Below are 23316 nucleotides of genomic sequence, written 5' to 3' on the forward strand. Positions count from 1 at the left end.
ACCTGTTTTTTTATATTAAAGGGATTTTTTAAAGCTGTGAATTTGATTTTGTGACAGGTGAAGAATCATCTTTGGGTCTTTGTGAATAGTTCGATCGAAAACCCAACATTTGACTCCCAGACTAAAGAGAACATGACCCTTCAAGCAAAGAGTTTTGGCTCAACATGTGTGTTGACTGAGAAGTTCATCAAAGCGGTATGTTCAACTTTTGACTACATACAATTTCAAATTTAATACATACATTTTCAGAGATTTGATTGAAAAGTGTATAATATCTGAGTAATGTACATTAGCTTCATATTATTATAGAGGCTATAGCAAAAGGGACCCATTTACATCATTGCAACTGCGAATATTAGTCTCAATATTTGGCTCATTCACTGTACATCCATTTCCCTAAACCTGCTTGAACCTTACTGAAGCTGTATCGTCATTTAGAATATTTGTGCTTAATGGGAAATCAAGTTATTCTATCTTAATTGCTTGGATGAGAAGTATTAAAGCTACTGTCCTCGTATTGTGATTTCACCTAACAGAATAATTTTGTTGTAGGCATTGAACTGTGGTGTCATTGAAAGCATCATGAATTGGGTTCGGTTTAAGGCCCAGAATATGCTAAATAAGAAATGCTCAGGAGCGAAACAAACCAAGATCAAGGGTATTCCCAAGTTGGATGATGCTAACGATGCTGGTATAATATTTCATCTTATTCTGAGCATTTGGCATGATAAGTTTAATATTTAACCTGTTTAAAATTGTTGTATAAGTAACAAATTATTTAACGTGTGGAAGTAAATTTGTCTGAGAGCTTTTAACTGAGTTATGGTAACTTAAGATAGACACAAAATGCTAGAGTAACTCTGGTTTCGGGTCGAGACCCTTCTTCAGATGGTAACTTAATACGGATGTTTCTGAATTTAAATTCTAAATTCTAAAGTATCATTAGATGCTTGATTTGTTACCAAGATGTATAAACTTAATTTTATTAAATTCAACCGATTGCTCATGTGTCAGTGGAGATTTGAAGTGATTATGGTATTAGATTTCAGTTAATGTTTCAGCTGGCAGGACAGGACCAAGATACACAATTTTTGACCCTCTTCCCTTCAGGAAATTTGGGTGTTTGGTGGTGTAAAGCTGGAAGCTAGTGAGACCACCTGAACTAAATGTTACAATAATGCAAAAACACTTGATTAATAGAATATAACTACAAAATAGAAATGTTGATGCTTATTCCGTTGGAGGTGTATTGTATTTTTAGTTCCCCGTCATTCAATAAATTAAATTAATGTTTAGACGCAAGTCATTTTGTGATTGTAAAGATTAAATTTCCTTTTTCACAGGAACTAAGCATTCTCATGGTTGTACTCTCATCCTAACTGAGGGTGATTCAGCCAAGACCTTGGCTGTGTCTGGTCTGGGAGTGATTGGACGAGATAGATATGGCGTGTTTCCTCTTCGAGGAAAACTTCTCAATGTACGAGAAGCAACTCACAAACAGGTGGGTTTATAGACTTGCATTAAAAAGTCACAACAAATTTAATTAAGGCAAAAATGAAATTATGCAGCATCAGCTTTGTCACATTCATTTCCTGTTTGCTCTTTATCACTTACAGATAATTTTTTTTTTTTAAATCTCAATATCTGTTTAGTGGAAAGAATAATCAGCAGCTCGGCAGATGTTTAGGTGCTTTTGAGCTACAGGTGGTTGTTCATGATGTTGAATTTGGTGGTGACTAGTTGATGCATTGACTAGAATATATTGCAATATGTTTTTGAATACTGCTAATTTTAGAAAAAAACTTGTCATACAACCTTAATTTCCCACGATTGATTTTAGTTTAATTCTATATTTTCTGCAAAGTCGTTGAAAATGTGTTACCTGCTGTGAAGCTACAGTGGTTCTTCGTTAATTATCCATTTCAGGATTGTCCAATTCCTAATTAATTTATTTTAGCAGAGAACGAGGTTATCGTATTTACCTTTACTGTGGCTTCCAATGGCTATTAAAGGACCTATTATTCAGAAACATAGAAAATAGGTGCAGGAGTAGGCCATTCGGACATTTGAGCCTGAACCGCCATTCAATATGATCATGGCTGATCATCCAACTCAGTATCCTGTACCTGCCTTCTCTCCATACCCCCTGATCCTTTTAGCCACAAGGGCCACATCTAACTCCCTCTTAAATATAGCGAATGAACTGGCCTCAACTACCTTCTGTGGCAGAGAGTTCCAGAGACTCACCGCTCTGTGTGAAAAATGTTTTTCTCATCTCTCCTAAAGGATTTCCCCTTTATCCTTAAACTGTGACCCCCTTGTCCTGGACTTCCCCAACATCGGGAACAATCTTCCTGCATCTAGCCTGTCCAACCGCCTGAGAATTTTGTAAGTTTCTATAAGATCCCCCCTCAATCTTCTAAATTCTAGCGAGAAAGATGGACTAGCATTTTAATATTGTCTTTTCTGGCCTGTTCAAAATATCTCAAAGCACTTTGCTATTCAGACATTTTTTTTAAAGTAGCAACCCATTTGCGCATCTCAATCTACCTTTTTCTAATCATGTTGGTTAAGGGATAAACGTTGATGGGAATACCGGGGATATCTCCCCTGTTCAGTAAGAAAGAACGGCAGATGCTGGTTAAATCGGAAGGTGGACACAAAATTCTGAAGTAACTCAGCGGGACAGGCAGCATCTCTGGAGAGACGGAATGGGTGACGTTTCGGGTCTGAAGAAGGGTCTCGACCCGAAACGTCACCCATTCCTTCTCTCCAGAGATGCTGCCTGTCCCACTGAGTTACTCCAGCATTTTGTGTCTACCTCCCCTGCTCATATTTAGAATGATGTAACAGGGTCATAAAAGTCCCTCCCAAGACAACAAATGGGACCTTTGTTCACCTCACAACAATGATGCTTCCATCACTTAAGCACTGCACTGCAATGTTGCATAGATTCAAGACTGTGGAGTGGTCTTAATCCTGAAATGTTTCAGTGCAGCTGAACCACAGTTTATACTTCGGTTATATATCAGAAATAGTTGGGTGACAATTATTATATGTCTGCTTTCCAGATAATGGAAAACGTAGAGATCAACAACATGATAAAGATTCTTGGTCTGCAATACAAGAAGAACTATGATGATCAGGAATCTCTGAAGACTCTCCGTTATGGAAAATTAATGATTATGACGGATCAGGTATTTTAACTAAATTATGTCTTTGAAATGATTGTTCATTTTAACAGTGTGTAAAAGCTCAGCATGTATAAATATCAAAATACATTTGCCATACATTAGCCGCTACACCACAGCTATCTTTTCTCACAGAATCCCTGGTTTTGATCTAGAAAGTGAATCAAGTAGGATATTGTAGGCCAAAACAGGGATTACATTTTTATTGTGCTTTTAGAGGTATTTATTAAAATCTTGTCCCTGCTATCTCTGGTAGCTTTACAATACAATATAATACCATTTATTTGTCATTTGAACCTCATATGAGGTTCAAACGAAATTTGGTTTCTGCAGTCATGCAAGAAAAGAACCAAGACACACACCTACACAATTTACACAAACATCCATCACAGTGAATCTCCTCACTGTGATGGAAGGCAAAGTCTTGTCTCTCCCCTGCTCTCCATTCTTCTCCCGATGTCAAAGTCAAAGCCCCCGGCCATTTAAAGCCGCGCCGGGCGATGTAAGGCCCCGCTCCAGGTCACTTTCAACCCCGCAATTCGGGTGGGAGAAGCCGCCGTTGTCGGTGCCCCGCAAAGCAGTCTCCCACCGGGGACCCGCGAGCTCCCGGTGTCACCATCCACTGGAGTCAGGTCGCAGCCGCGCGCCACCGCAGCTCTCGACGCTCCGAAGCTGGCCAGCTCCACGATGGTAGCTCCGCAGGCTCCGTGACTTGAGCCCCCAGGTCGTTCCGGATGGAGGCCGCTCCACGGTGCTAGGCCCCAACGACTACGGAGACACGACAGGGAAAAGGTTGGGTCCCGTGCAGGGAAGAGATTTAAAAGTCCCCCCCCCCCCCACACACATACACATTTAAAAGCCCACTACAAACTATACCCTCAACGGGACAAAAAAAAAAAAGACAGACAGACAGACTGCAGAGGCCGCTGCGACGTCGGTCTCGCCGCCCACCCGAGACTGCTGCAAGTTAATGCTGGTAAAAACATAAGTAGCAACTATGAGAATAGTGCATGCTAAAGATAACTCAATAATTTGGCGTGGCACTTATTGCCAAATCAAATGCTGGAAGAATTGTTTGCTATAGTTACATCTCGAACTATTTTAATACTATGTCCATTGCATTGGAGCAGTTACAAAATCAAATTAATATTATGGTGAACCACATCTGTAGTTATGCAGATCTAGAGCAGGACCACACTGTTTCTATTGCAATTATTTTAGTGAATAAAACTTAATGATTGGAAGTCACATCTGTGACTTCTGTTGAATTTTTGCATAAGGTCTGGAATTTCAGTAAATCAACTTTTAAATTTGCAACCTACATATAATTAAGACGAAGTTATCAATTTATAGTTACGGTGTTTCCAAAAAAAAAATTTGAAAAGTTACCACAAATTGCAAGGGTAGTAGAGAGGCTGGTGAATCCAAGTGGAAGTAATTCTCATATTGTTCACATTACTTCCATTAAAAATGTTTTAAAACGTTTCTATAGTTCCTTATCATTTACTAGACCAGACCTGGAGGAGAGATCTGGGATCTTTTTATAATATTCTTCTTTCTTGGTGCATTACCATTTTGTAGCTTTGTGGGATAATGTCTTACACTGCCTTTTAACATGAATCTTAAATCTACTCAATTCATTTGCAGGATCAAGATGGTTCACATATCAAGGGCTTGTTGATCAATTTCATCCATCACAACTGGCCATCACTGCTCAGACATAAGTTTTTAGAGGAGTTTATTACACCAATTGTGAAGGTTTGTTCATATCTTTTCCGAAAAGTGTCAATTGAAGTACCAGTCCTTTGTTATAGATTATTAATGTGATTTAACTCAAAATTATTTCTGCTCCCATTGGGCTAATGCAACATTGTTTTTCTCCAGGTATCCAAAAACAAGCAGGAAATTGCATTTTACAGTCTCCCTGAATTTGATGAATGGAAACAGAACACTGACAATAACAAGACTTGGAAAACAAAGTACTACAAAGGTTTGTTATAAAAGCCCTGTGTGGTGGTATTCTCAACCATGTAAGAACCTATGGTTGACACAAAATGCTGGAGTAATTCTCTGGAGAGAAGGAATGGGTGGCGTTACGGGTCGAGACCCTTGTTCAGACCCGACCCGGTCACCATTGCTCTATTGGGACATTGTGGTTGTCCTGGGCTTGGCAAGTGAGAATTGGGAACAATGTTATCCATGTTCCACTGCAGTGCTCTCGTAATGCTTCCCAAGTGTGGAAATGGTCCTTATCGTGTATTACTTTCTGGTGGGAGTAATAAAACGTTCCAATCGTGCAACGCTGTGGAGAGTAAAATTGTACACTTGGGTTTCTTGTAATATTTTGTTAAAATGGGCATCAAATATAGCTAATCTAGAAGATCTATACTTGTGGGCCTGGTTAAATATTACTACCGATTCTAAATCATCCAGGTTTGGGTACGAGTACTGCCAAGGAAGCAAAGGAATACTTCACTGATATGGAGAAGCATCGTATCCCCTTTAAATATAATGGACCAGACGATGATGCTGCAATTACCTTGGTGAGGTCTAGTTCCTGCAGTACATCACCATAAGACACTGTTTTGGCGCTTTAATTCTTCATTAACTAATATCTTCGTTCTTCAGGCATTTAGCAGGAAAAAAATTGATGAACGTAAAGAATGGCTGACTAACTTCATGGTTAACAGACGACAGCGAAAATTACATGGATTGCCAGAGGTATTGACTTAAAATCATTTTAGCTGGAGATCACAGCAAATTTTTCAAAGCATATATGGTAAAACTAGAATCCCAAATGTGCATTTTAAATTGATATTTTTTCTTATTATGAAAGACAAACTCCCAGTTGGTGTAAAGTTCTGCAGTAATTAGTGTGCCACATTGGATTAGTTCTGGGCCTAAGTGTTTTACTATTTATCTTAATGCCTTGGAAAAAGAGAATGAAGTTATGGGTCTAAATTTGCTAATTAGGAAAATAAGGGCACCAACTTGTGAATAGTGAGTGGTTTGGTATTCTGTTTAAAACAGTGCTTCTTAAACTGGTGAATGGTTCACCCAAGGATGAATGAAATTATTTTGGGGTGAATGTCAATTTATATTTTTTGCTCATGTGACAAAATAAATTATATAAAATTATACACAATGGAGAATAAGATGAAAAACATAAGAAAATTTAGACAAGGGCAAATTACATTTTGTGATAAAGACTGGGGTGAATGACACTGAAATAGTTTTTAAAAGCACTGGTTTAAAAGTTAAATTCACAACAAAGGCTTATTGTCGCACCAGAATTGTTTAATGTTGCCCAGGTGCTTGCCTAATTTTCCAAAAACATGTTGCAACTTTATTTCTGCAGAGAGAAAAGAAGAATGTAAAACGTTTTTGGAAGTTCCTTCCTCAAAAGGGGATAGAGGCAGTCTTCAAATATTTTTTTAAGAAAGATTTTTAATAAGTATTAGGGATATGCAAGAAAGGTGTGTTAAGATTGAAATCATATTATCGAAGATCTTATTTAAATGACTGGAGGGGCATTGTGGCCTATTCATACTATTCAACAATGTATATAGGAGCCAAAGAAATGGTCATCTCTTTTCAGTACTGTTGGAATTGTATTCATCAACTGACTTTACTTTTTTTCTGCAGCAATACTTGTATGGAAAAGAAACAAAACATTTGACATACAATGAGTTCATAAATAAGGAGCTGGTGCTCTTCTCAAACGCTGACAATGAGCGATCAATTCCATCACTTGTGGATGGTGAGTCTTTTTTCTGTTTTAGTAAGAACAATTTATAACCAAAATTTAATTTCCCAACAGCATTGTTTAGCAATTAAAGTTGTCCAGGAGCTGGTAAATTATTACTATTCTTTGTTAATATTGACTGGCATTGTTATTTGTTATAGACATTGAAAGTATACATCTATTTTATTATAAATCTATATCTAAAAAAATATTTTTCAAATGGATCTTGGTAAAATACGGTATAGGGTTTTGGTAAAGTAAGTTATGGGATGTTAGAAGAAAGGAATAAATGATAAAGCAAGGAATGTTACTTTTGGAAAGCATATTAGTTTAAAAGTATTTGATTTTTTTCAATCATTTCTCTGTTAATCAAGGCCTGAAACCTGGTCAGCGCAAAGTTTTATTTACCTGCTTCAAGCGAAACGACAAACGTGAAGTCAAGGTTGCTCAGCTAGCTGGTTCTGTCGCTGAGATTTCAGCCTATCATCATGGTGAGGTAAGTCGTTATTGGTTTTCTGGTATGAACCTTTTTTTGTTTTTCTGTTCTTTGTAACAATTCAGACATGATTTGAAAAATCACATTTGAAGACTGAAAATGAATTACTTAAAAAAATATTCTGAGAGTTCCATTATTATAGCAGCTGCAACAATCATATAAGAAACTCCCATGGCAAACTGAGTGAATAATAAACATTATATGGTAGGTTTATGGGGCTGCTGGAAGCAAATAAATAGCTTTCTGATTTAAACACTCATTAACAAATAGTAAATTGTTGGTCCTTGAGGGAATGCTACAATTTCATAGTCAACATTTGTAAATCCCAAACTTGCCCAAAATCTAACTTTCAGAAATAAACATCTTTTCAACACTATGACAAATTGAATCTATTTTTCTTTTTTGTAAAATGAGGGACATGGTAGTCTGTTCTCAAGTCATTCTGATGCACAATTGCACACTGGGGAATTGTACAAAGTGCATGCTCAAATCAAACTAATGTGGCAAGATGTTGCAATGTTGTCAAATTTAAGTGAACCTCAGACCCCCAAGTGGTAGATGCTGAGTAGTGAAATCTTTAAGATTTAAAAAAAAAAATGAGTGTGTATTTGATATTTTTTTTATTTCATTTTTAATTTAAAAAATATATATATATAGGCAACAATGGTGAAAACAAGATAACTCCAAAGGGCATTTTGAGTACATTCAATTAGACTGACATTGCTTTGCAACCGCAGAAAAATGTATAGTTTCTGTGACTTCTAAAATATAGGTTTTATTAAAGTATCCTCTAGAGCTACTGTTCATAATGAAATTTAGTTACTGGATCCAATGTTAAGAATCATATCTTGTACAATTTGTGGTATGATTGTATCCTTCACTGGCAGCATTGACAAATTCATGATTTCATGTCGATTAATCAACATTTAACCAAGTCATTTGTTATGTTGAATTTTTGTTAATTAATGATTTGATTGATGTTTCCAGGTATCCCTCATGATGACAATTATTGGATTAGCTCAGAACTTCATAGGCAGCAATAATATCAATCTTCTGCAGCCAATTGGTCAGTTTGGTACACGACTTAACGGTGGCAAAGATGCTGCAAGCCCCCGATATATTTTCACAATGCTCAGGTTTGTACCATTACAATATTTTAGTTAGAATTCATTACAACTAGAAATTACTTTGGTTTTCATAAAGATATATCATACAGCAAGTTGTTCTTTTATTAAGCAAGATTTTATTTGGTATGGTTAAGTAGCAATAAACTTGCTTGAAACAGAGTACATTTTTGGAATAATCAGACGTTTTTTTAAAAGACAACTCCGGACCACTGGCTAAGGAGTTGAATCAAAATACCAAGGATATCTTACAGGAATGTGTCCCAAGGAATTTATAGAAGGGAAAAAGTAAATTGTAAGGCCCCAGTATCCTTAAAATGTATCATTTGAACCAAAAAAAGCTAATAAAGCTTGTTTTTTGGTAGGAAACACAGAAGCAAGAGTGTGGATGCCAGCCATCACAAAAGGTAGACACAAAATGCTGGAGTAACTCAGCGAGTGAGGCAGCAACTCTGGAGAGAAGGAATGGGCGACGTTTCGGGCCAAGACCCTTCTTCAGACCTGTCGCTTGAAGAAGGGTCTCGACCCGAAACGTCGCCCGTTCCTTCTCTCCTGAGATGCTGCCTCATCAGCTGAGTTACTCCAGCATTTTGTGCCTACCTTCGATTTAAAGCAGCATCTGCAGTTCTTTCTTACACCGCCATCACAAAATATGCGATTGTCTGACACTACGAGGCTAGATCCTAATTGTGTGCCACAGTGAAAAGAAGGTGAGGCCAGACAGAGTAAAGTGAGCATAGTTGGTGCGGAGATGTAAAGAACATAGTGGAATAAAGGTTAATGGCCTAGAACAGGGGTCGGCAACCTACGGGCCCCAGGGCCGAAAGCGACCCGAAATCATCCAGCCCACAGGCATTTTTTTATTTTTTTCCGTAGTCGTCCAGCCCACAGAGTTCCTTCATCTCAGGCACAGCACCACAAGGAGGCCTGCGCTGGCAGCCGCAATTGCGGACCGTGCGAGCTCTGGCTGTACCGCATCCTGCGCAGAGCCGTCAGCACGGTCGCGCACGCACCTTCTGTGTCAGGGCTTCACTGCCGGCATCGGGGTTGTCAATAGGCCAGGAACAAGTGAATTTCAGTATTTAAGCCTGCACAGCCTTCAGGACAGAGCCCAGGCAATGGACTGTAGGTACGCCATGTTCATGATCACCCTTAACTAGAGGCCAGTGCTCCGGGTGGGGTCCTCGAATGGGCGGGATCTATGTGAACACGTGATTTGATGCCTGCCATCCGGAGTGGGATCTATGTGAACACGTGATAGATGTGGCCCGCTATCCGCTCACAGACATGCGTCCTGGCCCCTATGCAGAACAAGGCTCCCGACCCCTGGCCTTGAAATTCATAGACCTGTCGCATGAAAATTCAGAAGCACCCACGACTCGAACCGCACATCTTTTTTTATCTTGTGCAAATTATTTTACGGGCTCAATTAAAGTTGCCATTTCATGGATTTCAGAGCGTATCGTTTAAAATTACATTTGCATTATTTTCATATTAGTTTTAATGGATTCTAGTTGTAATTATAAATTGTCTTCTTTAGCACTTTGTCCCGGCTATTGTACCCAGCAATGGATGATAATGTGCTGAAATATATCTATGATGACAACCAACGAGTCGAGCCAGAGTGGTACATTCCTATTATTCCTATGGTGCTGGTGAATGGTGCAGATGGTATTGGCACAGGATGGGCTTGCAAAATCCCCAACTATGATACAAGAGAAATTGTTAATAATATTAGGCGTTTGCTGGATGGTGATGATCCTGTACCTATGGTGGGTGAATACATTTTATTAACTTTGATTCTTCAAGGTCCACCAATTTCTATGTATGTGCATAGTTAAGCTATTTTTTTGACAACATTTTGCAATGGCTTTGTTTTAAACCTTCACAAATTAAATTAATGGATTTGTAGTATTGTAGAGGCACAAACGTCGTGAATAAATGGGTTCTTTATTCAGGCATTGTAGGTTGGAGATACATGGACGTTTAATAATAATAATATCTTTTATTATCATTGCACATAAGCGCAACAAGACTTGGTATGCAGCTTCCAACCGATGTCATAACATAAATCTATATTACTAAAAGTCTGTTCTTGACCTGTTTTGGCCATCTGTGCTGCGATTTCCGAGAGAACGCCGCCACCTACGGCCGTCATTTTTGGCCACCTTGCTCAGAGCCCCCCTCCGCCGCATGCGTGCCGAGGATTTTTCCCGTCGATTAAAAATGACAGATATTAATGTTTTTACAAAATTCCCCATTCTCTCTGCTGACCCGCTGGCGGCAGGGGGGAGGGACTATAAAACCAGGAAGTGGTGTGCCACACAGTCTCTTCAAGATGGAGGAAGGCAGAGGGTCACGTTTCTCTGAGCTGTGAATAACATTGAACACATGTCTACTCAAATGTAAGTGCCCTTAGTGGTTCTAAAATGCTTGCAGAATGTCTATTGGTTCTAAAGCTTGCAAAAAAAAGTGTATTGGTTCTAAAGCTTGCAAAAAAAGTGTCTATTGGTTCTAAAGCTTGCAAAAAAATGTCTATTGGCTCTAAAATGGTTCATACTAGCGCTCCAGAAAGCCCCTCCTCCCTTCCACCCCCTCCCTCCTCCCTTCCCCCCCCCCCTCCCTCCTCCCTCCCTTCCCCCCTCCTCCCCTGGTTGGCTTGGCTTGGGTGTGTCTTGAAATTGAAAGGCACTACTTACTGCAAATGGTGGCATGAAGTTGAAAGGCACTGCTTACTGCAAATGGGGGCTTGGGAGCTTTGGCTTGAAGTTGAAAGGCACTATTACTGCAAATGGTGGCTTGGTTGCTTTGGCTTGAAGTTGAAAGGCACTACTTACTGCAAATGGTGGCTTGGTTGCTTTGGCTTGAAGTTGAAAGGCACTACTTACTGCAAATGGTGGCTTGGGTGTGGCTTGAAGTTGAAACACCACTTACTGCAAATGGCATGAAGTTGAAAGGCACTACTTATAATAATAAACTTTATTACGGACTCAAGGTCCAGACAAGGGGCAACATTACATTAAAAATGCATTGCATATCAAATATCATAAATATATATAAAATCATGGTATATCACATAAAAACATCATAATTTATATTTAACAAAAACCCACAATACTTAAGTTAAAAATCCAGATTAAAAGATGATCAATGTCCTACAGCTATACCAGTGTCTGCACAACTGGGATTCGTAGCGTGTAGTGCTAACCCTTATGTTTGTCAAGGCCACAATAAGCACATTTACTACAAATGGTCGCTTGGTAGCTTTGGCTTGCAGTTGAAAGGCAGTACTTACTGCAAATGGTGGCTTGGGTGCAATGGCTTGAAGTTGAAAGGCATTACTTACTGCAAATGGTGGCATGGAGTTGAAAGGCACTACTTACTGCAAATGGTGGCTTGGGTGCTTTGGCTTGAAGTTGAAAGCACTACTTACTGCAAATGGTGGCTTGGGAGCTTTGGTTTGAAGTTGAAAGGCACTATTACTGCAAATGGTGGCTTGGTTGCTTTGGCTTGAAGTTGAAAGGCACTACTTACTGCAAATGGTGGCTTGGGTGTGGCTTGAAGTTGAAAGACACCACTTACTGCAAATGATGGCTTGGGTGTGGCTTGAAGTTGAAAGACACCACTTATTGCAAATGATGGCTTGGGTGTGGCTTGAAGTTGAAAGACACCACTTACTGCAAATGGTGGCATGAAGTTGAAAGGCACTACTTACTGCAAATGGTGGCTTGGGAGCTTTGGCTTGAAGTTGAAAGGCACTATTACTGCGAATAGTATAGTATATCTTTATTGTCATTTTCCTGAGTACTCACATACCCAGAGGAAACAAAAAAAACGTTGCTCAACCAGTGTCCATTCAGTGTGTAGTAAAAAATAAATAGAAATAAAAATACATATATCATGAACAAATTAAACACTCTACTCTCTACTAAACATCAACGGGCGTTCCGGTCGGCGGTTGGTGCGCGATACTTTGGCAGGGGGCAAAGTCCGTTTATCAGTCTTATAGCCTGCGGGAAGAAGCTGAGGAGCATCCTGCTGGTTTTGCAGCTAATGCTCCTGTACCTCTTCCCAGATGGCAGGATGGTGAATATGTGATGCGATGGGTGGTAGGGGTCTTTGATGATGGAGATGGCTCTGCTGATACATCTCTTCCTGTATGTGTCCAGCAGGAAAGGGAGTGGAGCACCAATAATCCTGCTGGCAGTCTTTACAATCCTGTCTAGTTGGTGCCGTTCGTACGCCTTGCAGCTCATGAACCAGGAAGTGATGCCGTAGGTTAATGTGCTCTCGATTGTCCCCCTATAAAAAGTTCGTAGGTGTGTAGTGGGGAGACCTGCTTTCCGTAGTATTCGGAGAGGGTGTAGTCGCTGCTGGGCTCTCTTGACCAGTGCTGTGGTGTTGGTCGTGGACGTCAGGTCATCTGACAGGTGGAGTCCTAGGAACTTCACGCTGCTGACCCTTTCCACATCAGCTCCATCGATGTGCAGAGGTGTATAGTGTTGTTTTCCCGCCCTCCTGAAGTCAACCACCATCTCCTTCGTTTTTCCCACGTTGAGAATGAGGTTGTGGGATTTGCACCATCCTGTGAGCAGCTCCACCTCCATCCTGTACGCCGACTCATCATTGTCACTGATGAGACCCACCACTATTGTGTCATCAGCGAACTTGTTGATGAAGTTGTTGTTGAGTCTAGCAGTACAGTCGTGTGTAAGCAGACTAAACAGCAGGGGGCTTAGGACACAGCCTTGGGGCGAGCCAGTGCTCACGGCTGTGGTTTTTGATGTCCTACTGCCCACCCTGACTGTCTGCTGCCGTTGCGATAGAAAGTTCAGTTCAGTTACATGTGCCAGCATCAACCCCCAATAGCTCCAACTTCTCCACCAGCTGCTGCGGAATGATTGTGTTAAAACAGAGCTGAAGTCTATGAAGAGGATCCTGGCATAAGTATATTTCCGATCAAGGTGTGATAGTACGAGGTTCAGTGTTGTTGAGACTGCGTCCTCTGTGGATCGGTTGGCTCTAGGCGAACTGCAGTGGGTCTAGGTCGGCAGGTAGACTATTTTTGTTATGCTGCATAACCAGTCGCTCAAAACACTTCATTACTATGGGTGTTAGAGCCACTGGTCGAAAGTCATTATGGCAGGCTGGGTTTGGTTTCTTCGGGACAGGGACGATGGTGGCACTCTTGAGACAGTTGGGCACTACTGCCTGGCTGAGTGAGGTGTTAAAAATGTCTGTGAAGACATCTTTCAGTTGCTCGGCGCAGTCTCTTAAAACGCATCCAGGAATGTTGTCCGGCCCTGCAGCTTTGCGTGGATTGATGCTGGCAAAGGCCTTTTTAACTCCGGCTGCGGACAGCCTGAGCGACTGGTCACTGGGAGATGGCAGTAGTGCACGTGTCTGGGTGCTGTTTTTAACCTCAAACCGTGCATAGAACTCGTTCAGTTCATCTGGTAGAGAGGGGTCGTTTTGGCATATCCGCAGCGGGGGGGGGGGGGGGGGGGGGGCTTGTAGTCAGTGATGGTATGAAATCCCTGCCACAAGCGACCAGGCATAGGCGGCAGGGCCCAAGGTGGCGTCCGGCTGCCATGCAGTGTTAATGGCTGCATACATAGCATTAATTACCACTGGGCTGTCGGCTGCAGACATCAGGTCACCACCAATTTGGAATCGAAAATATCTGTTTTGGAACGTCGGGTCACCAATGTAGAGGCACAAACGTCGTGAATAAATTGATTCTTTATTCAGGCATTGGAGGTTGGAAATACATGCACGTTTAGCACTCTAACACATTAGTCGTTGTTGAGAGGCGGTTGCCTCGTGAGCTCGGTTTAGCTCTTGCTGAGGTGGCAGGACACTCCTGAAATGAGAGGAAGCGGAAGAGCGAGAGAGGGAAGGTCAGGACTTGTATGGGGGTGCCCTAGTATATATATATCTCGTGACTCCTTCCCATGGCTGCCGAGGATTCGCATAGCAAGAAAGGCTGAACCACTAGGTGCCGCTACAGTATATTAAAGTTAAACCATAACATTCACTCTGCAGAGCCTCTGAATTATTTTTTCTAATGACTATATTGAATTGTTTCTCACTAGCTTCCTAATTACAAGAACTTCAAAGGAACAATTTTTGAGTTGGGTACCAATCAATATATAATTAATGGTGAAATCTCAGTGCTGAATGCCACCACGGTAGAAATTTCAGAGCTACCCATCAAGACCTGGACTCAGGTAACCATTTTGGTACTTTATTTGTTAAACAACAGCACGAGAGACATTAAACGAGCTTTGTGGTCTAATGTCTTTACTTTCTTCATCTGGGAAACAATTTTTTGTCACTGCCTTTGTACACAAGTAATACTTGAGATTCATAACCTATTTTGGCTTGTGAGAAAATATTAATACTTTGTCCACAATTACTATCGCCAGAGACTTGACCTCATCAACTTGTCTTTGAGACCCGATTTTCTGGTGAACTGAGATGTATACCACTTAACCCAAGGTTGATAAAGTAATAATAAATAATCTGACCCAGGAATCTCAATGGACCACTTCTTATTTTCTTGTTCCACTTACAGTGCCCTCCATATGTTTGGGACGAAGAACCGTCATTTATTTATTTGCCTCTGTGCTCCACAATTTCAGATTTGTAATAAAAAGAATCACATGTGGTTAAAGTGCACATTGTCAGATTTTAATACTTTTATACTTTTTGGTTTCACCATATAGAAATTACTGCAGTGTTTATACATAGTCCACTCATTTCAAGGCACCATAATGTTTGGGACACATCAATCTCATGTAAATAAAAGTTGCCGTGTTTAGTATTTTGTTGCATAGCCTTTGCATGCAATGACTGCTTGAGGTCTGCGATTCATGGACATCACCAGTTGCTGGGTGTCTTCTCTGGTGATGCTCTGCCAGGCCTGTATTGCAGCCATCTTTAGCTTATGCTTGTTTTGGGGGCTAATCCCCTTCAGTTTTCTCTTCAGCATATGAAAGCCATGCTCAATTGGGTTCAGATTGGGCGATTGACTTGGCCATTCAAGAATTTACTATTTTTTAGCTTTGAAAAACTCCTTTGTTGCATTAGCAGTATGTTTGGGATCATTGTCTTGCTGTAGAATGAACTGCCGGCCAATGAGCTTTGAGGCATTTGTTTGAACTTGAGCAGATAGGATGTGTCTATACACTTCAGAATTCATTATGCTACTACCATCAGCAGTTGTATCATCAATGAAGATAAGTGAGCCAGTACATGCCTAAGTCATAACACCCCCACCACCATGTTTCACAATAAGGTGGTATGCTTTGGATCTTGGGCAGTTCCTTCTTTCCTCCATACTTTGCTCTTGCCATCAATCTGATATAAGTTAATCTTCGTCTCATCTGTCCACAAGACCTTTTTCCAGAACTGTGGTTGCTCTTTTAAGTACTTCTTGGCAAACTGGAACCTGGCCATCCTATTTTTTGCAGCTAACCAGTGGTTTGCATCTTGCAGCGTAGCCTCTGTATTTCTGTTCATGAAGTCTTCTGCGGACAGTGGTCATTGACAAATCCTCCTGACTGCTGAAGAGTATTTCTGATCCGTCGGACTGGTGTTTGAGGATTTTTGTTTATTATAGAGATAATTCTTCTGTCGTCAGCTGTGGAGGTTTTCCTCGGCCTGCCAGTCCCTTTGCGATTAGTAAGCTCACCAGTGCTGAGAGCTCTCATATTCCTGCATGAAGAAGGCAATTAAACATACCTGAGCAATTACAAACACCTGTGAAGCCAAGTGTCCCAAACATTATGGTGCGTTGAAATGAGGGGACTATGTATAACCACAGCTCTAATTTCTACATGGTGATAACAAAATGTATGAAAATCCCCTATAATAAAATCTGACTGCATTTTAACCACATGTGATTTTTTTTTTTCTATTATGAATCTCAAATTGTGGAGTACAGAGGCAAATAAATAAATGATGGGTCTTTGTCCAAAACATGGAGGGCACTGTATTTCGCATTTAATGGTGGGTTTCTTTTGTGTCTGCAGGCATACAAAGAACAGGTACTGGAACCAATGATGAATGGAACCGAGAAGACTCCGCCACTGATCACCGATTATAAAGAGTATCACACCGATACCACTGTGCGCTTCACAGTAACACTGACTGAACAAAAACTGGCTGAAGCAGAAGCAGCAGGACTGCATAAAGTCTTCAAATTATATGTCCCTCTTACATGCAACTCAATGGTAGAGTATTTTACAATTTACAAATCTTCTATCTTTTTTATAATATATATATATATATATTACTAAAACTCTCATCTTGTTTGTTTCTCTGTCTGTCCGTGTGATCATGAAATTACGCCAAAACGGTACACAATAGCGCTACAATTTTTGACCCACCTTACTCAACATTTTCCAGTGGTGTGTTGTATCGCGTTTCGTTCAGATTTATGGTGTATTTTACAAGTTATTCACATTTTAAGCTTTAAAAATGTTGCAGTTGGGGCGGGTTGCTATGACTCGCGTCACAACAGGGATCTGGCCTCACAACGGGAACCCGTCAGCTGCGCCTGCGAAGCTGGGGGCTATGAGTGAATGGTGGAATATTGCATTGGGGGATGGGGACCAACGGGTGCGCACTTGGTCTAGTCAATTTATAAAGTTATGTTTGGTTACTATCGCACTACTTGTACCACTAGATGGAGTTTCAAAATCAACATGGCTTTGCACCTATAACTGATGCAGTACTTTTTCAACATGTCAGGTTTCTACAGGCATTCGCAATCTTCCTGCTGGATAACAATTATGTTTGAATAAATGGTTTTCAAAAGTTTTCATTCATAGATTCGCTTTGACTGTTTCTAGTTAAGTCATTTGAGTTTATTGCCATGTACAAGTACGGGTAGAAAGAAATTCTTGCAGCGGCATCATGGGCACAGACTTGACAAACACAGCAACAAATCATATAGAAATTATACATTACACATAAAATTTCTCAGAATAAAGTGCAAAGAAACAAGTCATTAGTACAACATAATTAGGAAAATAAGGCGACTTTAGCTGAGGATTATAATGCGGGTTATTTTTATCACAATGTTTCACCTTCAGGCGCACACATTTATAATTAGATGAATTCCAGAATCTGACAGCACACATCTACAGATTTACTGAGCAAAATTTGCTTTGTTCAAAATTCATGTGGGCGGTTCCACGATGTCCTGCTTAGTTACGAGCCCCTGATCTGGATAATTTGCACTTTTGGGTATGTGTATTAATACTGTTAATAGCAATAAACCTATTTCAGTGGATAGACCCAAAATGCTGGAGTAGCTCAGCAGGACATCAGCATCTCTGGAGAGAAGGAATGGGTGATGTTTCAGGTCAGGACCTTTCTTCATGGTCTGAAGTAGGGTCTCTACCCGAAACGTCACCCATTCCTTCTTTCCAGAGATGCTGCATGTCTCACTGAGTTACTCCAGCATTTTGGGTCTATCTTCAGTTTAAACTAGCATCTGCAGTTCCTTCATACACGTTATTTCAGTAAATCTTTCAAACATCAGAATAAACTTCAGGTTTTGTTACCACATCCTAAACAGTTCACTTCTGCTTGCTTTATTCCTAAATGATCATGATTTCATTTTTTAACTTTATTTTTGTTGTTCCTATCTCATATTTTACTTAACCCTCTCGTGGACATGAAAATACTGTTTCATGTTTTGTTTCTATTTTGATAGCTCCAGTCGAAATTGCTCCTCTGATCTCAGTGCCTCACGTGCTTCTTGAGCTTCCTTACGACACAAACATTTTGCAAGATCCATCTAATATAATTTGGGAGTTTCTATCAAAGCCAGTTAATACATTAACCATGTTGAGAATCAAATAGTTTTACTCATTTGTGTATATATCAATCTTGTAAAAACAAGTTGGAGATGCATATTAAAGAAGATCTAGCAGTTAATAGCATTTGGGCCTTTAGCTTCCCAACTTCGTTGGCTGCACTACCTTTGTGGGAAGTGTATATGATTATATAATTCTTCCCCTCAAATCGGAAGGACAACAAGCTGAGGGACAATATCCACAACATCATTAATGTTTATTGGGAAATGACCCTTGTTATGAAGTTAATAGAATATTCAGCTGGAAAGGAGGATTGCTGCACTAAATCAGAGGATGGGACATTTTTATTAAATCTAGGTATATTTCTAACTACAAAATAGATGATCCAGCAACTCAAAGCTGGTTTGCGTTCATTGTGTTTGCCAGTCATTTAAATTTGGTTTTCTGAATGCTTGTGTTTTGCAGGTGTTGTTTGATCATGTTGGCTGCCTGAAAAAGTATGATACTGTGCAAGAAATACTGAAAGATTTCTTCGAATTAAGATTGAAATATTATGCTTTAAGAAAGGATTGGCTTGAGGGATTTCTGGGAGCAGAATATGGAAAACTAAGCAATCAGGCTCGCTTCATCTTGGAGAAGATTGAAGGCACACTGGTCATTGGTATGTTTTAAAGTGTCCAAGCCTTTAATTTTAAGTTATTTTCCAAGATATTTGCAGGCAACTTTTATTTTCATTGTGTATGTGTTTAAATTGTGCTTAACTGAATACTTAAAACTTGGTGGATTTTAGTTTAAGTTCAAGAATATTCAATAAAGATCAGATACATTTATTTAGGAATCAATAACTTACTAACAGCATGTCATTATAGTATTGGTTATGCACTAGGACAGTGTTTCCATTGGCATCAAATTTGAAATTATGGCCATTGTTGAATTCATTAAATGCATTGACGTTATTCACAAATATTGAAATTATATGTGAATTCAGCATGGAAATTTATTCATTTGTCACATAATTTATGCATCTGAGAAGGATATACATCAGCCATGCATGTACAAATTCAGCTGCAAACATTATTTTCCTGACATTTGAGTACATCTCAAGATCATATAAACAAGTTGGAGGGAAAGTGAGTTCTCAGCTGGGAGGCATTTCTCCAGCCCTGCAATAATAATCATTTGCATTAGTCGGCATGACCGTTTCAGCATTCTAAGGCACTTAGCTAAAGCAGAGCCATATAAATATATTGAGTCCGAGCAAGGATAAATAGCTAAACTTTTGGTCAAAGATGTAAGCTTCATAGAGCATATGGAAGATGGAAAGAAGTTAATGGGTAGACTTTAGATATTAATTTAACCTGGGTGACAGCAAACCTTTGGGCAAAGATAATGCATGCAATTGGACAAGAATGGATTGTTTAAGGGAATTCTATATTTAAGCAATTTAATAGGTATTGATAAGGAGAATCAGTGATGGAAATGCAGTTGATTTGTTTACAGATTTTCAAAAGGCATCCTATAATGTGCTGGTAATAGATTTTTCATTGAGACTGAAAATATGGAATAAAATAAACAATCAAAAGGGAATTAGAAAAGTACTTGGGAGGAAAAATTCCAGGCCTCTAATATTTCCCTGTGGGAAAGAAGCTGGTTGGATTGATGTTGCATGGAAACAGTGGACTGAATGCCCCTCCATGCTGCAAACTTCCTCTGCTAGTCTTTTCCTTGAATATCCAATTTTATTTTTGCTTCTGCAGAAAACAAACCAAAACGGGAGCTGATACAATTATTGTTCGATCGAGGTTACGATTCAGATCCTGTGAAATGTTGGAAAGAATCTCAGGGAAAGGTAAATAAAACAGTGACAGGTTTGAACAGTTCAAATGTTGGTGATTTTATTGTTTGATAACGGTTTTTCTAATTTGAGGTATTTACAATAACTATAAAAACTTATTTTTACATATTGGTCTCATTTGACATAGAATATTGGAGAGAAACATAGAAAGCAGGTGCAGGAGTAGGAGTAGGCCATTCGGCCCTTCGAGCCTGCACCGCCATTCAATATGATCATGGCTGATCATCCAACTCAGTATCCTGTACCTGCCTTCTCTCCATACCCCCTGATCCCCTTAGCCACAAGGGCCACATCTAACTCCCTCTTAAATATAGCCAATGAACTGGCCTCAACTACATTCTGTGGCAGAGAATTCCAGAGATTCACCACTCTAAAAAATGTTTTTCTCTTCTCGGTCCTAAAAGATTTCCCCTTTATCCTTAAACTGTGACCCCTTGTTCTGGACTTCCCCAACATCGGGAACAATCTTCTTGCATCTAGCCTGTCCAACCCCTTAAGAATGTTGTAAGTTTCTATGAGATCCCCCCTCAATCTGCGATGTAAAGCGCCTTGAGTATTAGAAAGGCGCTATATAAATCCCATCCATTATTATTATTATTAATCTTCTAAATTCTAGCGAGTACATATAACCATATAACAATTACAGCACGGAAACAGGCCATCTCGGCCCTACAAGTCCGTGCCGAACAACTTTTTTCCCTTAGTCCCACCTGCCTGCACTCATACCATAACCCTCCATTCCCTTCTCATCCATATGCCTATCCAATTTATTTTTAAATTATACCAACGAACCTGCCGCTACCACTTCCACTGGAAGCTCATTCCACACCGCTACCACTCTCTGAGTAAAGAAGTTCCCCCTCATGTTACCCCTAAACTTCTGTCCCTTAATTCTGAAGTCATGTCCTCTTGTTTGAATCTTCCCTATTCTCAAACGGAAAAGCTTGATCACATCAACTCTGTCTATCCCTCTCATCATTTTAAAGACCTCTATCAAGTCCCCCCTTAACCTTCTGCGCTCCAGAGAATAAAGACCTAACTTATTCAACCTCTCTCTGTAACTTAGTTGTTGAAACCCAGGCAACATTCTAGTAAATCTCCTCTGTATTCTCTCTATTTTGTTGACATCCTTCCTATAATTGGGCGACCAAAATTGTACACCATACTCCAGATTTGGTCTCACCAATGCCTTGTACAATTTTAACATTACGTCCCAGCTTCTATACTCAATGCTCTGATTTATAAAGGCTAGCATACCAAAAGCTTTCTTTACCACCCTATCTATATGAGATTCCACCTTCAAGGAACTATGCACGGTTATTCCCAGATCCCTCTGTTCAACTGTATTCTTCAATTCCCTACCATTTATCATGTACGTCCTATTTTGATTTGTCCTGCCAAGGTGTAACACCTCACATTTATCAGCATTAAACTCCATCTGCCATCTTTCAGCCCATTTTTCCAAATGGCCTAAATCACTCTAGACTTTGGAAATCCTCTTCATTATCCACAACACCCCCTATCTTGGTATCATCTGCATACTTACTAATCCAATTTACCACCCCTTCATCCAGATCATTGATGTACATGACAAACAACAAAGGACCCAACACAGATCCCTGAGGCACCCCACTAGTCACCTGCCTCCAACCCGACAAACAGCCATCCACCATTACCCTCTGGCTTCTCCCATTCAGCCACTGCTGAATCCATCTTGCTATTCCTGCATTTATACCCAACAGTTTAACCTTCTTAACCAACCTTCCATGAGGAACCTTGTCAAAGGCCTTACTAAAGTCCATATAGACAACATTCACTGCTTTACCCTCGTCAATTTCCCTAGTAACCTCTTCAAAAAATTCAAGAAGATTAGTCAAACATGACCTTCCAGGCACAAATCCATGTTGACTGTTCCTAATCAGACCCTGTTTATCCAGATGCTTATATATATTATCTCTAAGTATCTTTTCCATTAATTTGCCCACCACTGAAGTCAAACTAACAGGTCTATAATTGCTAGGTTTACTCTTAGAACCCTTTTTAAACAATGGAACAACATGCGCAGTACGCCGATCCTCGGGGACTATTCCCGTTTCTAATGACATTTGAAATATTTCTGCCATAGCCCCGGCTATTTCTACACTAACTTCCCTCAATGTCCTAGGGAATATCCTGTCGACCTGGAGACTTATCCCCTTTTATATTTTTCAAAAGTGTCAGTACAAAATGTCCCAGTCCACTCCTTTTAAATCATCTCGCATCTCATCAAAGTTAGCCTTTCTCCAATCAAAAATCTCAACCCTAGGTCCAGTTCTGACCCTCTCCATAATTATATTGAAACTAATGGTATTGTGACCCGAAGTGCTCCCCAACGCATACCTCCACCACCTGTCCCGTCTCATTTCCTAACAGGAGGTCCAGCACTGCCCCTCCTCTAGTAGGTACCTCTATGTATTGCTGCAAAAAACTATCCTGCACACATTTTACAAACTCCAAACCATCCAGCCCATTTACAGAATGTGTTTCCCAGTCTATGTGTGGAAAGTTGAAATCTCCCACAATCACTACCTTGTGCTTACTACTAATATCTGCTATCTCCTTACATATTTGCTCTTCCAATTCTCGTTCCCCATTTGGCGGTCTATAATACACCCCTATAAGTGTTGCTACACCTTTCCCACTTCTCAGTTCCACCCAAATAGCCTCCCTAGATGAGCCCTCCAATCTATCCTGCCAAAGCACTGCTGTAATATCTTCCCTGACTAGCAATGCAACACCTCCACCTCTTGCCCCTCCAATTCTATCACACCTGAAGCAACGAAATCCTGGAATATTTAGTTTCCAATCACAGCCCTCCTGCAACCATGTTTCACTGATCGCCACAACATCATACTTCCAGGTGTCTATCCAGACTCTAAGTTCATCCACCTTTCTTACAATGCTCCTAGCATTAAAATATGCACATTTAAGAAATGTTTATTTCCTTTTTTTTCTTTCTCCTCTTGTGTCCGAGTGCTTCCCTTTTCTGCTTCCTGCCTCCCATTCTGTCTACTAGCTTTCTCTATTTGAGTCCCT

At 40.1% G+C, this 23316-nt stretch overlaps 1 protein-coding gene across 2 annotated transcripts in view; it reads left to right on the plus strand.

Moving 5' to 3' along the window:
• Positions 1 to 23316, plus strand: part of top2a (DNA topoisomerase II alpha) — a 50331-nt gene that overhangs the window by 10964 nt on the left and 16051 nt on the right. For both annotated transcript variants that reach the window (XM_033035037.1, XM_033035036.1), the window contains exons 10-25: positions 58 to 195; positions 553 to 691; positions 1344 to 1501; positions 3072 to 3197; positions 4839 to 4949; positions 5076 to 5181; positions 5625 to 5734; positions 5820 to 5912; positions 6837 to 6951; positions 7311 to 7432; positions 8420 to 8568; positions 10097 to 10328; positions 14652 to 14786; positions 16593 to 16793; positions 18852 to 19047; positions 20144 to 20235. In XM_033035037.1, coding sequence (XP_032890928.1) covers positions 58 to 195; positions 553 to 691; positions 1344 to 1501; positions 3072 to 3197; positions 4839 to 4949; positions 5076 to 5181; positions 5625 to 5734; positions 5820 to 5912; positions 6837 to 6951; positions 7311 to 7432; positions 8420 to 8568; positions 10097 to 10328; positions 14652 to 14786; positions 16593 to 16793; positions 18852 to 19047; positions 20144 to 20235 — 2223 coding nt within the window. The remainder of the gene's footprint in view (positions 1 to 57; positions 196 to 552; positions 692 to 1343; positions 1502 to 3071; positions 3198 to 4838; positions 4950 to 5075; positions 5182 to 5624; positions 5735 to 5819; positions 5913 to 6836; positions 6952 to 7310; positions 7433 to 8419; positions 8569 to 10096; positions 10329 to 14651; positions 14787 to 16592; positions 16794 to 18851; positions 19048 to 20143; positions 20236 to 23316) is intronic.

Source organism: Amblyraja radiata, chromosome 16, assembly GCF_010909765.2.
Source record: "Amblyraja radiata isolate CabotCenter1 chromosome 16, sAmbRad1.1.pri, whole genome shotgun sequence".
In the NCBI taxonomy this organism is placed as follows: domain Eukaryota; kingdom Metazoa; phylum Chordata; class Chondrichthyes; order Rajiformes; family Rajidae; genus Amblyraja; species Amblyraja radiata.